General features: G+C 35.0%; 1 protein-coding gene across 1 annotated transcript in view; it reads right to left on the reverse strand.

Moving 5' to 3' along the window:
- Positions 1-16,437, reverse strand: part of Pez (protein tyrosine phosphatase non-receptor pez) — a 350,703-nt gene that overhangs the window by 273,018 nt on the left and 61,248 nt on the right. Inside the window, exon 5 of the mRNA XM_090400358.1 lies at positions 6,568-6,638. Within this exon, the coding sequence (XP_090256484.1) occupies positions 6,568-6,638 (71 nt within the window). The remainder of the gene's footprint in view (positions 1-6,567; positions 6,639-16,437) is intronic.

The raw sequence follows: 16,437 nt of genomic DNA on the forward strand, positions 1-16,437 counted from the left end.
TGTTGAATGCTATAGCTACTCCTTTTCCCTTATCATTGTTATTACCTGAATATAACTGTGTATTTGCTAATCAGAAAAACATCACCTTTTTTGTTTTCTCTGGTACTTATCCAATTTTTTTGCTAGTGGCATTTGACAGGATACCACATGGAAAACCATTAAAAACCTAGAGTAAATAATGGGAATGGATATGAGGCTAGTAGTATGAATGATGGATGAGGAATGAAGGGGTAGCTGACAGACAGACACAGAGTAGTATGTGGGGGAGTGGAATCTAGGAGAATGATGGTGACCAGTGGAGTACCTCGGGGTTCGGTACTAGGGCCACTATTCTTTAATTTGTATATCAATGACATACGGAAAGATTTAAGAGGGGATATTCAGTTGTTTGCTGATGATGTAAAGCTGGAGAGAGTTGATAAAGGTAATATAGATATCCTGCAGAATGAATTAAATAAATTGGCATTGTGGGAAAAGGATAATGATAGTCAATTTAATGTTGCAAAATGTAAGGTTATGCACTCTGGGTTGTAAAGGTTGCATATGGTGTATCATATTGATGGTACTGGATAGCAGGAAATTGATGAGGCTAGGGACTTGGGGATAATAGTGGACAGAGTTCATGTTCAGAGGGTATATTGCAAAAGTTGGTAAAATAGCTCAAAGGATTACTTGAATGTTGAAAAAAAAAATCTAACAAATAAAGATAAGGAAGTTATTATCCTTCTTTATAAAGGTTATGATTTGGCCATATCTTGACTACTGCACACAGATTTAGTCACCTGGGTTTCTTGGGAACCAGGAGGTGGTAGAGAAGATTCAGAGATAAGAGACCAAGATGGTGACAGGTCTGTGGAACACTCCTTACAAGGATAGGTTGAAGGTTTGTGGGTTACATACTTTAGTTGATAGGTGGAAAAGAGAGGACATGATAGAAACTTTCCAGATATTAAAGAGGTTTTATAAAATTGATGCAAGTGAAAATTTTCAATCCATGGAAGTTGTGTAAGAGTGTGGTTATTACAGGTGTGCGAGTTGAATGGATTCAAGGAAAGGTATGACAGGATTTGTGAGTATAATGGTTAATTAGGGTCTCCCATGAGGTTCCAGACTCCATGGAGATGCCATAAAATAACAATATGTTGATGGTGCCAATCTTCAACTGTGCTCATGAATTGTGATTTGTTGCAGCAGTTAACCTTTCACTCTTCACCCTGGTTCTCTGATGAAAACATTGGTGACCCAGTTTAACCCCTTTGCCAGCACAAAATTCTGTCATGCTGTATACCAGTGGTCACCAAAGGGGTTGATATCGACCCCCCTGGGGTCGATATGACATTGTTAGGGGTCAACAGAAAAATATAAGACATCATTGTATGGGTAATATTTAATTCGGTTAACTTGGATTACCTCCATGACAAAAGACATGGAGGTAATGACAACGCAATTAAGAGTGAATCGTGGGATCAGTACTTCCATCTTACAGGTCCTATTCATGGACCTGTAAGATGGAGTAAGGTCATGAAAATAGTTGCTGAGGCCAATCAAGTAGGCCAAAATTACGTATTTACCAATAAACGGATGTTGGTGGTTCCTGCCGGCCGGTGCAGTGGGAGCGAGATTGCAACACGTGCATGGTTCTTATTTACTGATATTTGATCTTATTTACAAGTATTCGATCCCAGTCTCATTTTTGCACAAAGACATACAAGTGAGCGTTAATGTTCTAAAATTCATCAACATACATATTATAATTCAATCGTTATTCATTCATGAACTAAACTTCTCTGTGTTGAAGAGTTGAGCAGTGCTGGTAGTAATACCAGTGATATTACTAGTGATAGTAATAGCAGTAGTACTAGTAATATAATAATATATACATTATACATACAATAAAATGCTGTAACTATAAAATAAACAATCTAAAAACTCACATAAGCATCTTTTTTTGCTTGTCCTATTATAATTACATAATAGTAAAATATAGGGGGTCGATAACAAGTCAAGAAACTCTTGAAGGGGTCAACGGGCAAATAACTTTGGCGACCCCTGCTGTATACCATCATTCTGGATTTTGGTTTAACAGTACAATTGCAAAATGAGAATTAAGGAAAACACACATACAGAGATGGAACAATTTTGTAACAGAACCAGAAAAGGATATTTTTAAGCCACAACCTAAAATCTATAAAGAAATAAAAGAAAAGATAAAAATACAAACAATAGATTTAGAAAAATGGGTGACCTATTTCCAAAATCTCTGGACAGATGAGAACAATGAAATAAAATTTTATAAAACAATGAATGATCTAACAGAAAATATTACAATGTTAGAACTGAAAAATACAATAAAGAAGATGAAAAATAGGAAAACATCAGAAGACAATATAAATATAGAACTATACAAAAATGCAGGTGAAAAATTTAATGAAAGACTTCTGCAATTTTTTAATATGGTTTGGATGTCAAGAAAAACTCCTAACTCTTGGGGAAAAAAAGCGTTGGTGATCCCAATCTATAAAAAAGGAAATAAATACGATTGCAATAATTATAGGGGAATTAGTCTGATAAACACAGGATATAAAATATATGCAAGAATATTAAAAGAGAAGCTAAACAGAATTGTAGAGGACAAAATACTAGCCGAACCAAATGGTTTCTGAAAAGGCCGATCCTGCACAGATCTGATTTTTACTCTAAAATTATTAATAGAAAAGAGAAGAGAATTTCAAAAAGAAACACACGTGGCCTTTATTGATTATGAAAAAGTCTTTGACAAAATTAGTAGACAAAAAGTGTTTAAAATATTAACCGATTTAAATACACGAAACCAACTTTTACAATCCATTCAAGAAATATATACAAGAAATAAAATAGCAGTTAAATTAGAATACATCTCAGAATGGAAAGATATATCGAGAGAAGTATTACAAGGATGTACCCTCTCACCTCTGCTTTTCAATATATAATTATAACATGTACATATATAATTATAAAATTATAATCTGGAAACAGTATAATCCATTTGGTATACAAATAACCCTAAAATTGAAGACAGATACCATTTGCAGATGATTAAATAGTATTAGCTACCAGAAGATGATTTACAAAGATCATTAAATGATATCTCAAAACAGTATAATATGACAATATCTAAAGAAAAAACAAAAATAATGGCATTCAAAGGAGAAAACCCAATAAGAAGTAAAATAGTGATAGATAATAAAATATTAGAACAAGTAAATACTTTCAAATGTTTGGGATGTGATTTATCATATGAAGAAGAAAAAGATTAAAATATCAAACGAAAATGGCATAATAATACTGTATTTTTTGGACCCCAAGACACACCTTTTTACATAGAGAAATCGACTTAGAATTGGGATGTATCTTATGTCCGAAGGTAGGCGATACCGGTTAAGTCTTGAATTCCCATGTTTTCAATGCGAACCAAATACGTGTCTCGCTGCATATGTGGGAATCCCTGATTTACATATGAAAACTGAACAGACGAGACAATTATTAAGTCTTTTAAAAAATGCGGCATAAGTAATGCGATGGATGGTACTGAAGATGACTTAAGTTTTGAAGAGAGTGATAACAATAGTTCAGACAACAATACAAAAAGTGACAATAACGAGACAAATTAAGATGAACTGAATGCTGCTGGTACAAGTTATAGTAATAATAAATGAAATTTAACGTTTGTGAATATTTTTATATGATAATATATTTTTTCTAAAAATTCTCATAAATTGGGGTGCGTCATCGTCCAAAAAATATGGTATATTTAAGCCCTCCCTAGTACAAAAACACACTAGAATCAGACTATATAATGTCTTGTCAAAACCATCTCTACTATACGGAAGTGAAACATGGACCATAAAAAGGAAAGATGAAAAACAAATTCAAACAGCAGAACTCAAATTTCTCAGAAAAACAGCTTGATATATCAAGTGGGACCATAAAACAAATGAAGAAATTTTCAATCCTTGAATTACTACATATAGACACAGTATAAACAAAAATGGATAGAATATTTAAATTGAATGGACAACAGCAGACTACCAAAAACAGTATACAAATATAAAATAAGTGGGGGGAAAAAAAGAATAGGAAGACCAAGAAAGAGATGGCATGAGACCAGAACAGGCCACCTGGCCTAAAATAAATGTTAGGAAGAAGAAGAAAAATACAATTTGGTAGGCTAAATACCAAATTGCCAGCCAATCCTAGTTTATTCAGTATCCAGATAGATATCTGCTTCTCAAATTTTCCAAATGTGAATCTCCACATTAGATAAAAGATGATGTAGAGGTTTCTTCCAAGTCATCCAACTTTGACCCTTATGCACCCAGTGCAAAATTAGAAAAATAAAATTTTATTTATTTATTATCCAAACACAAGTGGTACAGTAGTAAGTAAGTGGTACATTATTTACAACAAATTAGGATACATTACAAATGAGATCAGGTTAAATTTCATAGGTGAATTATACAGGGAATAATAATTAAATATGAAAAAAAGGAAACTATACATAACTTATATACAATAAATATGGTCAGATGTTCCTCCAGTATCTTGCACAATCAACTGATCTTTCTGTGCAGGATATAAGGTCCTCTTCTGTGCAAGGTGATGGAAGAAAGGGACAAGAAAGAAGGTGTTCCATGGACTGGGTTGTCCCACACTCACAGTTACCTAGGCCAGTGAGGTAGCCCCATTGCAGCATCCTGCGAAGTCTGTTGAGGCTTTTCCAAGTATTCCAATCCAAATGGGTACCACGTGGAAGATGTTCAGCTGTTGGAATGCCAGTATTATTTTCAGGATATAGTGCAAACCATTGTTGAAGTCTTGTCTCTGGGAGGTTTTTAGATGGTTCAACAGTTTCCAGGAAGCTATGTCGGGATCTTAGTCTTTGGGACACTGCAGTCTGGCTGAATAGTGGGTGGCATTCATCATTCATTTGTCTGCTTCTTTTGTCAGCGAGAATGCAGATCTTCGAATTGAAGGGGGTGCAATATCCAGCCAAAGTATACAGGTCTTTTAGTGGTGTTGGTTTCAGGCATCCTGTAATTAAGTGGCAGCTTTCATTCAATACTGAGTCAAGTTTTTCGGCATGGAAAGATCTGGACTATACTGGACAGGCATATTAACCAGAAGATCTCAGTGTGCTAGGGTCTGCACCTCATTTGGAGGAGGTAAGCTTTCTTAGTATATTGTTTCTTGCATTCACTTTTGCCTTTGTTTTTTCTATGTGTGTTTTATATGAGAGGGTGCAATCAAGAGTCACACCAGGGTAGATTGGGTTCCAGGAATGTTCTACATCAGAACCTTTCTAAGAAATCTGTAGCTTCCTGTTGGCTTCCTTATTGTTAAGGCAGAAAAAGCCAGTCTGGGTTTTCAAGGGGTTTATGGTTTTAGTTGATTGCTGCTATATGTGGTTAGGCAAGTGATAAAGTAGTTTCAATGGACTTGAAATTTTTTGATTGAGTAGCTATGGCAAGGTCATCAAGCATAGATAAAATTTCTAGTTCCTGGAAAGATGGGGAGATCATTGACGTAGATGTTGAAAAGTAATGGTGATGATAACACACTTCCCTGGGGGAGGCCATTTTTTTGGAGGTGCCAGCGGCTCTTCCTACCCCCCAGGTCCACGTAAAAGCACCTGTTTTCCAAGAGTGATTGGATCAGGAGGACAAGGCGATAGTCTCTAGTTATTCTGTATATTTTATTTCTGAGTGTGAGATGGTTTATGGTATCATATGCTGCAGTTAGGTCTACAAAGCCTTCTCCTGTGACTAGTTTTTGCTCATAACCATTTTCAATATATTGAGTGAGGTTGAGAATTTATGATGTGCAGGATTTGCCTGGTCTAAAACCAGCCTGCTCAGCAATAAGATGGGGTTGTAATTAGCGGTTGTAGCCTATTCAAAATTAATTGTTCATAGAGTTTACTAAGTAGTGATATAGGGCTGTAATTTTTTGCTTCTGTTGGAGTTTTCCCTGGTTTCAGAAAGGCCACCACTTTGGCATGCCTCCAGATAGGTGGTATCCTTAGGGTTCTGAGGCAAATGTTGTTTTAATAGGTTTATGGCAGCATTGAGTTCAGTGATGGTGAAATCCAAGTTAATCACATTTTGTTCCTCACTTGGGGTTCTAAGTAGTTTATTTTTTGGGTGCTTTTTAGCGAATTTTCCATTTAAATAAAATAAAAATAAATAAATAAATGTAGTGTTTTGTAGGTAGGATATACACTTTAAAAGGTAAGCAGACCTGCAACTTAAAAAAAAAAAGTTCATTGTGCATTGCAATGTCTAGCTATTTACTCTTAAAAAATAAGCACACTCCTAATGAAGTGTACCTAATTGGTATATGAAAGTAGGCCAGCATTTGTTCAGGTTTAATAAAGGTTTATTTTATTTTTTTAATTAAGTTCTGATTTGAACATTATACCAGAATTCTTTAAAACTACAGAAATCTAAAATTTTCCTCAACTTGTACTACTGCTACAGTTATTTCAAATCTAACATAATCAAATTTTCAGACATAAAAAGAAACCCTTACCTTTGGGAGAAGTACAAAGTTGTTCAGGTATTCTGCAGTATGCCGTTCAGGATCATGGTCTCCAAATTCCGCTACAAGCCACAGAACACAAAGAATGTTTCATACATATATTCATTATTATTATATAAAATATAATGTTTTTAGATATGTTTTACAGAATGCATAAATGCCTATTAGATATGATTTTCCAATGTGTCAATATAACTGCAAGAACCAGATGGCATTTGAGATTTGGTATTTAAAATATTTACTTTATTAAGCCAACCAATTTTAGACTGGAGCATTTTCTGAAATTTTCAGGAAATATTTCTGAAATGATACAAAACAACTTCTCTGCCAGAATGGAGTTTAATGAAATTTAGTGTTTAGGATCACGACTAAAATTTATTAAGTTCTCGGTTTTAGTTTAACCAGAGAATACATTTAATAACAAAAAAGAATTTGAAACAGTACAAAACTGAATGTTGTAAATGATAAAGTGTCTACAGCATTCACATAAGCCAAACACAACATAATCCATTTTGGGTTATGACTACGGTATATCCTACCCCAGGTTGTGAAAATGAATAATGCCAATTATATGACATGAGAAGCACTTTTTCATGAATATCTGTTTCTATACTTCATTAAGTTTATGGTTTATTTTGGATTAAGAAAATAACTAATTAGCAACCTTATTAATTTTTGTTGTTGATGGACTCATGCTCTCCAAAGATTGTTGGTATCAGTAAAACTTGGTTAACTGAGGATGGTTCTAACAAGGATAGAAATTGAAGGATATAGCATATTTTGGCAGGATAAGGAAAGTAAATGTGGTGATGGTGTGTTACTTATGATAAGAGATGAATTGTGCCTTCTCAAGGTGGAAAATCACAGAATGGTAATGTGCCAAGGATAGTCAATTCATGCTGAAGGGGAGAAAGAAATAAAGGACGTATGAATTGGCCACCAACAAGCAAAATCACATGCTTTATACGTAAATTTTCCAACTGCTGTTCAAGCAAAATAGTTACCAAACTATTTTGCTTGTACAGCAGTTGGAATTCTTAGAATTCCAACTGCTTGAATTCTAAGAACTAGAATTTTCATAAAAGAAAAGCTAATTTTTTGATGTGTAACAATAAACACTCATCCCATGAAACACATTGATTACCCTAATATTGGAATCGATTCTCCTTCTTCTGACATGTGCAGAAGTGTTCAAACTGTCTCATATCTGTGGGTGTACAGTACTCACACCATATATTTTCAAAGCCATTAGTAAGAAACACATTTAAGTAGCTTGTTGATATAGACCAGAGAATATAGATGGTGATGAGCTGGAAATGTTCAGGAAAATTAGTTGGGTAAGTGCAAAGTGAGTGATCATTATAGGGGACTTCAACTATAGCAATACACTGGTCATATTTGTTCCCAGTTGGTGAGAGTGACCAATGTAGACTTGTTTTGGAAGATGAATGAGCATGTTGAAGTATCAAGGTAGAAGGAATTTATTTGGAATTATAAACAAAAAAACTCCTTTAATCTTTAAAGGTACCTGTGGCATGACAATAAACAATAAATTAACTTCTGTACTTGCATTAAAGTTAATTACTGCAGTTATCATGTAATTTATTGTTTAAAAAAACTCCTCATGATTCTCCTTGGGACTGCAGCACTTGTCTCCTCTTGTACTCTCATTTTTCTCTCTTACTGTACTTGTTACTTTCCTGTCATGATTCTTATATTCCCCATTCACCTCTATAGGTTTCCCCCATATCTTTTTATCAGCTGCAATTTCTGTTCAATTTTTCTAGTCATCCATTTGACTCCAAATCACTTTATCTTCTTCACTTGAGGTATACAATCATTGCTGTGCAATTTTTTTCTTAAATATCTCCCATGCACTGACCTCTCTTCCTTCAAATTCTTTCATCCATATTCGTACACTTAGAAACCAGCTTGCAGCAGTACAATGGATAAAAGAAGTTAAAGGAAGAGAGGTAAGTAGTGCAATACTTAAGAAAAAAAAACTATTGACAATAGCAACTGTATATTTTTTGAGTGAAGAAGATAAAGCAATTAGGAGTCAAATGGATGACTAGAAAAATTAAACAAGAACTGAAGATGATAAAGAGATACAGAAGACATAAAGAGAGAGGCAGAGAATACCTACATGAGGAATATGAAACTCAAGCTAGAAAAGTGATGTAATAAGTTAAAAATTAGAATATGACAATCCCAACAAGTTTTTTTGGTATGAGGTGAGTAAGATGAAAAATGACAGTGGAACAGATTACCTTGCTGGATGGAGAAGGAACGAACTCAGGTTACCTGCAAACAGTTGAGCTATTTAATGATCACTTTATTAGACTGTTCCATCCTGGTATAGCAAGTACAGAGTGGTGAAGTGTTAAAAGTGAATGAAGAGGATATATTCCAAATACTGAGTATGCTAAAGTCAGTAAGGACTAGATGGAATTTTGCCACATGTTTTAAAGGAATATTTTAAGAAATCCAGACGCCATCTGGATTTCTGTGCTCAGATCTTATCACTGGGATTTGAAGGAGAATGAAGAAACCTTGAAGAGGGTATAGAGACAGATAGCAAAAATTATATCAGTACTGTACAATGTTGATTATGAGGATAGACTGAAGGCATGCAGACTGCAGTGTTTGGTGTAGAGAAAACAAAGATGAGGATATGACTGAGCCATTTAATCTGTTGAATGGTTATTAGGGAATTAACACTGGGGAGATATTACATATGATGGAACAAAGATAAGAGTGTCCATTCCTGAAAGTTGCAAAAGAAAGTAAGAAGGTAAGAAGTAAATTTCTTGCATGGATAGTGGTAGGAGCATGGAATGCATTGCCTGAGAGGATGGTGCAAGTGCAAATGATGGATGAGTTTAAGGAGTGGCACAATCGACCTTGTATTGACAACTCTTAACTTCCCACAATGAGACTTGAGACTCTATGGAGGTCAAGAAAATAATAATAATAAAACCTATGTTTTATTATTATTATGTTATATTATAAAAGGTTCTTTACATCATTGGTGACATTCAAACTGGACTTTCTAACCAAAGGGAATCCCCTTTCTTGACTGAGCTGCAGAAGTGCTTCATTGTATCTTTTAATTTGTTATAAAAATTGAAAAACAAATAATATATCTAATTGACAGGGAGATGGTAAATCCCGTTTTATTTTATAGCCAGGTAAGAAACTTGGGTCGAAACCCATCGACATCCATAGTTTCAATGCCGACATTCATGTTTTCAATTAACAAATTCACTGGTAAAATAGCCGTTCGGCTTATTATCTTTGTAATAAATAATATATCTATTTGTATATGTGATTTTTCCCCACCCCACACAATTTTCTTTGCTTGCAACCTGGCAATCATTACTAAGTAACTCTCTGTAGAGTACAAAAAGTATACATATATATACTTATATAACCTTATAAATGACATAAGGTTAAAGATCGCAATCATTCTCTCATCTTCCCGAACACCAAGAAAGAACATCATCCCTTTGGAAAAGAGGGCACTAACTAATTTAAAGAAAAACGAAGAGATAATTATCCTCAAAACAGACAAAGGCAACTCTACCGTCATTTTAAATATCATCATCATCATCATCATAAATTTCCTGCCATGTACCCTCAAGGAGTGTATAGGATATGACAGTACTACATGAAAAAAATTACATCATTACTAACTTCCTATCTACAATTTTCCTCCAAATCAGTCTGTCACTTGTCAAGACTCCAACATTATCAGATCTTATATTTCTATCGTCTAAGGCACTTTGTACCGTATCAATCCACCTACATCTTGGTCTTCCTCTGGGTCGTTCTGCTGCCAACCTGGCAGAGAACACTTGCTTTGCCCATTCTGTTTAAGTGACCATACCACCTGAGATTAGCTCTCCTAACACATTCCTGGATGCTGACAATGTCAAGTTCTTTCCTAATATCCTCGTTTTTAATATGATATTGCCATTGATGCCATTTGTTCACGCCTGTAATCTTTCTCAGGACTCTCATATCTGTGGTCTCTAGTCTTTGGTCAAGTGTTTTACTTCTGACCCAGCTCTCAGATCCATAAGTTAAAACTGGTTTGAACACTGTCTTGTATACAGCCAAATTAGTGTTCTGACTAATTTTTCTCTTATTCCATATGAATTTATTCAATTGACTTCCCACCATACCAGCTTTGCTGATTCTGTTGTCTATTTCTATATTTAATTTACCATCTTCAGTAAAAATCGTGCCTAAGTAGTTGAAATGTTTTACTTGTTCCAGGTTCTCCATTCACTACACAGTTGACATTTTCAATGATTCTGCCTATTTTCATTATCTTTGTCTTTTTATTGCTGACCTTCATACCATATCTATTACAACAGCTATTCAATTTAGTCAGAGAATCTTGCAGACTTGTAGCGGATTTATTTAGAAGTATAACATCATCCACATAAAGCAAAGACCTGACATTAACATCTCCAATTTTGATACCAGGTTTAATACCACATTCCTTCATAATGTGATCCATATAGATAATGAATAACAGAGGGGATAATGTACAACCTTGTCTCACACCAGATTTAACATTAAACCATCTTCCTGTACTTCCTTCAATTCTAACTGCTGACTCACAACTCAAATAAAGACTAAGTATTGCTTGATATAATGCCCCATTGACACCATATAACTGTAGCTTATTGAATAGCTTCTCTCTTGGCACCTTGTCATATGCCTTTTCCAAATCGACAAAACTTCAATACAGATCTTTGTTATATTCCCATGCTTTCTCAACTATTTGTCGTAAAGTGAAGATCTGATCCTGACAGCCTCTATTTGGCCTGAATCCAGCTTGTTCTTCACCAAGCTTTTCTTCCACAATTCTCCTCAACCGTTTCTCAAGTATACTTGCATAGATCGTGCAGGAACAGGAACACTCAGTAGGAAAATACCTCTGTAATTCTCACATTCAGTTCTATTTCCATTTTTATATATGGGTACTATGAGAGAGCTCTACTCCAATCATCGGGAATTCGTCCCTCTGTCCAGGCTGTCTGAACTATGCAGTGCAGCCACTGTAAGACTCTTATACCACCATACTTCAGCATTTCTGGTCGAATATCATCTAACTCCTGCTGCCTTTCCACATTTCAAGACTTTGATGGCTTTTTCTACTTCAAGTATGGATGTATTCCTGAATGCATGCCTGGTCAGTGTTTTTTACCACTGTGCTGTTATCACTGCTTGTTTCATTTAGCAGTTTTTCAAATTAATTACTCCATACTTCAAGGATATCTTTTTCTCCTGTTTTCATGTTACCTTTATCATCTCTAACTCCTTTTACAGCACTCTTCCCTCCATTCCTAAGCTTCTTCAACAACCTTCAGAATATTTTGCCACCTTCTTGATATTTATTTTCTATATTCTTGCCAAAGTCCTCCCATGACTTTTGTTTAGCTAGTTTTACAGTGTTTAGCATTCTTGCATTTGTCTCTATATTCTCTAAGAGCACAAGCTGACTTATTTGACAGGAACTTTTGATATGCTTTCTTCTTTTCCTTCACTGCCTCTTTAACTATCTGTGTCCACCAGGGAGTTCTGATTTTTTTATCCTTGCAGACAACCTCACCACATGCCTCTCTGGCAGAATCAATCAATGTTTTCTTCAGAGTTTGCCAATGAATCTCCAAGATTTGATTCTTGTTCTCAAACTCTTTCATTTTTTCTTCAATAATCTTTGTGTATTTTAGTCTACAGTTCATATCTGAGAGCTGCTCAACTTTTATTCGCTTTAAAACTTTCTTACATGTTATTCTTTTCAATATGAAATTCAATTTTATCCTGCTCAAGACTAAATAGTGATCACTTCCAATTTCAAATCCTCTGTACACTCTGGTGTCCTGCACCAGGGAGAAAACAACACTATCAACAATAACATAGTCAATGAGACTTTTCTTATTCCTTGTCTCTTCTCTCCATGTGAATTTGTGCACATTTTTATGTTGGAACATGGTGTTAGTAATAACCAGTCCATGTCCTGACCAGAAATCCAACAGATATTTGCCATTATTATTAGCTTTGCTCTTTTCTCCAAATTTTCCCAAAATATTTTTGTATGTCTGACAATCATTTCCTACTCTACTATTTAGATCCCCAACAAGGACAAACTTTTTTTTTTCATTGTGTCAGTTGCTTTTTCTAAAGCTTCAAAATATTCCTCCACTTCTACCTTAGTAGAACCTTCTGTGGGACCATAGGCACAAATAAGTCTCATTGTCCAGTTCCTCATTCTCATATTTGGCCACAATACTCTTCTTGAGACTGCTTGCCATTCAAGAAGATTAGCCTCGTGTTTTGTGTTGAATACTATGGCTACTCCTTCTTTTCCTTGATTGTCATTGCCTGAATATAACATTTTGTATTTATTGCTCAGAAAGATCTCACTAGTTTTGGTCTTTTTTGTTTCAGTCACCCCTATTATGTCGATCTGGTACTTATCTAATTCCTCAGCTAGCTCCATTTCTTTGCCATTCAGGCTTCTTACGGTGATAGTACCGATCTTTAACTCTGGTGATGTTGAGTTGGGATTTGTTTTCAGATTTTAAATACCAGATATTATATATTGAAAATCTCGGTTTTACTTTCAGACACATCCACTTACTGTCAATTAGACTCAGACCCTACTTGGAGAAACCACACAGAAATCAACAACCTTTGGCCATGTATCCATGGCCAACAGATCTTAAAAAAAAAACTGAAGTATATGGATCCATTAACTCCACATTTATATGTTCACCAAAAGTGTATAAAACAAGGATACCTCTTCGTCCAATTGTAAATGGAATAACCCCTTCTCCCCCAACTTACTTACTATCCAAATATCTCACTCATCTTCTGAAAGCACATATTCGAAATACAGACACATATATCAAAAAATACACATTTGATTGAAAAGTTAAGAAATGTCTCAATATCAAGTACAGACATTCTTGCTAGCCTAGATGTTGTGTCTTTGTTTATGAATGCCCCAGTGAATGAAATTGTGACTCTCATAGACAATCTATTTCCTCAAGGCATTGCTTAAATTCTAATTTTTTCAAGTGGAATGGAAAGATCTATAAACAACAGTCAGGCCTTGCAATCTCTGTCTCTCTCTCGGTCTCAAGATCAAGAGAGGAAGAGAGAGGGAATGATAGCCCTCAAGGGAGCACACGAAAGCTTTCTGAAAGAAAGAGAAAACATCTAAATGTATACCTAAAGTATCTTCACTCTAATTAGTCAATACGTTTTATAAACGAGATTTTTTATCAAAGAAAGTTAAGAAATATATCTCCTCAATGCACAGACTTATTTATGGAAAAGTTGGAAAAAGATATCTTGTCACACAAGGATCCAAAATTATCACTATGGTGGAGATATGCCGATGACATATTTATCATATGGAAACATAGTGAGGCAGAATTATATGATTTCCTAACTTCCATGAACTCGTTTCACTTTCACCAAAAAATAAAGTTCAACTTAGAACTCGAAAAGAAAAGAAAATTACCTTTTTTAGACATATTAATCAAAAAACAAATGGATAATAGCATTGGTTTCTATGGGAAGCATTGGGTGAGTGAAACACATTGCCAGAATGTGTTCTGCATGCTGGGAGCATAAGAGAGTTTAAGGTTCGACATGATGATAAGCCTTGAAGAAAACCCTGATTGATTCAGCCAGAGAGGCATGTGGTGAGGTTGTTTGCAAGGATAGAAAAATCAGAACTCCATGGTGGACACAGGAAGTTAAAGAGGTGGTGAAGGAAAAGAAGAAAGCGTATCAAAAGTTACTTGCAAATAAACAGCTTGTGTTCTTAGAAAATAGAGATAAATGTAAGAAAGCTAAACACTTTGTAAAACTAGTTAAACAAAAATCATGGGAGGACTTTGGCAAGAACATAGAAAATAAATATCAAGGCGGTGGCAAAATATTCTGGAGGTTGTTGAATAAGCTTAGAAATGGAGGAAAGAGTGCTGTAAAAGGAGTTAGAGATGATAATCGTGACATAAAAATGGGAGAAAAAGATATCCTTGAAGTATGGAGTAATTACTTCAAATAATTGCTAAATGAAACAAGCAGTGATAGTACAGTGGTAAAAAAACACTCAACAGGTATACAGTCAAGAATACATATCCATACTTAAAGTAGAAAAAACCATCAAAGGCATGAAATGTGGAAAGGCAGCAGGAGTAGATGATATTCGACCAGAAATGCTGAAGAATAGTGGTATAAAAGTTTGACAGCTGCACTGCATAGTTCAGAAGGCCTGGACAGAGGGACAAATTCCCGATGATTGGAGTAGAGCTCTCATAGTACCCATATATAAAAAGGAAAATAAAACTGAATGTGAGAATTACAGAGGTATTTCCCTACTGAGTGTTCCTGGTAAGATTTATGCCAATATACTTGAGAAAGGATTGTGGAAGAAAAGCTTGGCAAAAAACAAGCTGGATTCAGGCCAAATAGAGGATGCCTGGATCAGATTTTCATTTACAACAAATAGTTGAGAAATCATGGGAATATAACAAAGATCTGTATTTAAGTTTTGTCGATCTCAAAAAGGCATATGACAACGTGCCAAGAGAGAAGCTATTCTATACGCTACAGTTATATGGTGTCAATGGGACCAAGCAATACTTAGTCTGTATTGGAGTTGTAGGTCAGTAGTTAGAATTGAAGGAAGTACAGGAAGCTGGTTTAATGTTAAATCTGGTGTGAGACAAGGATGTAGATTATCCCCTATGTTATTCATTATCTATATGGATCACATTATGAAGGAAAGTGGTATTAAACCTGATATCAAAATTGGAGATGTTAATGTCAGCTCTTTGCTTTATGCAGATGATGTTATACTTCTAAACAAATCTGCTATAAGTCTGCAAGATTCCTTGACTAAATTGAATAACTGTTGTAATAGATAAGGTATGAAGGTCAGCAATAAAAAGACAATGACAATGAAATTAGGCAGAATCGGTGAAAATGTCAACTGCATTGTGAATGAGAACCTGTTGAACAAGTAAAACATTTCAGCTACTTAGGCACGATTTTTACTGAAGATGGTAAATTAAATATGGAAATAGACAACAGAATCAACAAAGCTGGTATGGTAGGAAGTCAATTGAATAAATTCATATGGAATAAGAGAGAAATTAGTCAAAACACTAAATTAGCTGTATACAAGACAGTGTTCAAACCAATTTTAACTTATGCATCTGAGAGCCGGGTCAGAAGTAAAACACTTGACCAGAGACTAGAGACCACAGATATGAGAGTCCTGAGAAAGATTAAGAGGCATGAACAGATGGAATCAATAGCAATATCATATTAAAAACAAGGATATTAGGAAAGAACCTGATATTGTCAGCATCCAGGAATGTGTTAGCAGAGCTAATCTCAGATGGTATGGTAACTTAAACAGAATGGGAGAGGAAAGATTATCAAAACAAGTGTTCTCTACCAGGTTGGCAGGAAAATGACCCAGAAGGAGACCAAGATATAGGTGAATTGATACGGTTCAATGTGCCTTAGACGATAGAAATATAAGATCTGATAATGTTGGAGTCTTGACAAGTAACAGACTGATTTGGAGGAAAATTGTAGATAGGAAGTTAGTAATGATGTAAATTTTTCATGTAGTACTATCATATCCTATACGCCCCCCTTGAGGGTACATGGCAGGAATTTGATAATGATATTCATGAATGTGACCTCTTGAAACGTGACCACAGAACATTTTCTTTTATCTCTTTTTTTGCACTGTATTACCAAATGAAGTATTTGTCTGTCTCTCTCTCTCTCTATGTGGCATAAAATGAGACGATA

This window comes from Typopeltis vanoorti, chromosome 11 (genome assembly GCF_054136105.1).
Source record: "Typopeltis vanoorti isolate ZY-2024b chromosome 11, IOZ_Tvanoo_1.0, whole genome shotgun sequence".
Lineage (NCBI taxonomy): Eukaryota > Metazoa > Arthropoda > Arachnida > Uropygi > Thelyphonidae > Typopeltis > Typopeltis vanoorti.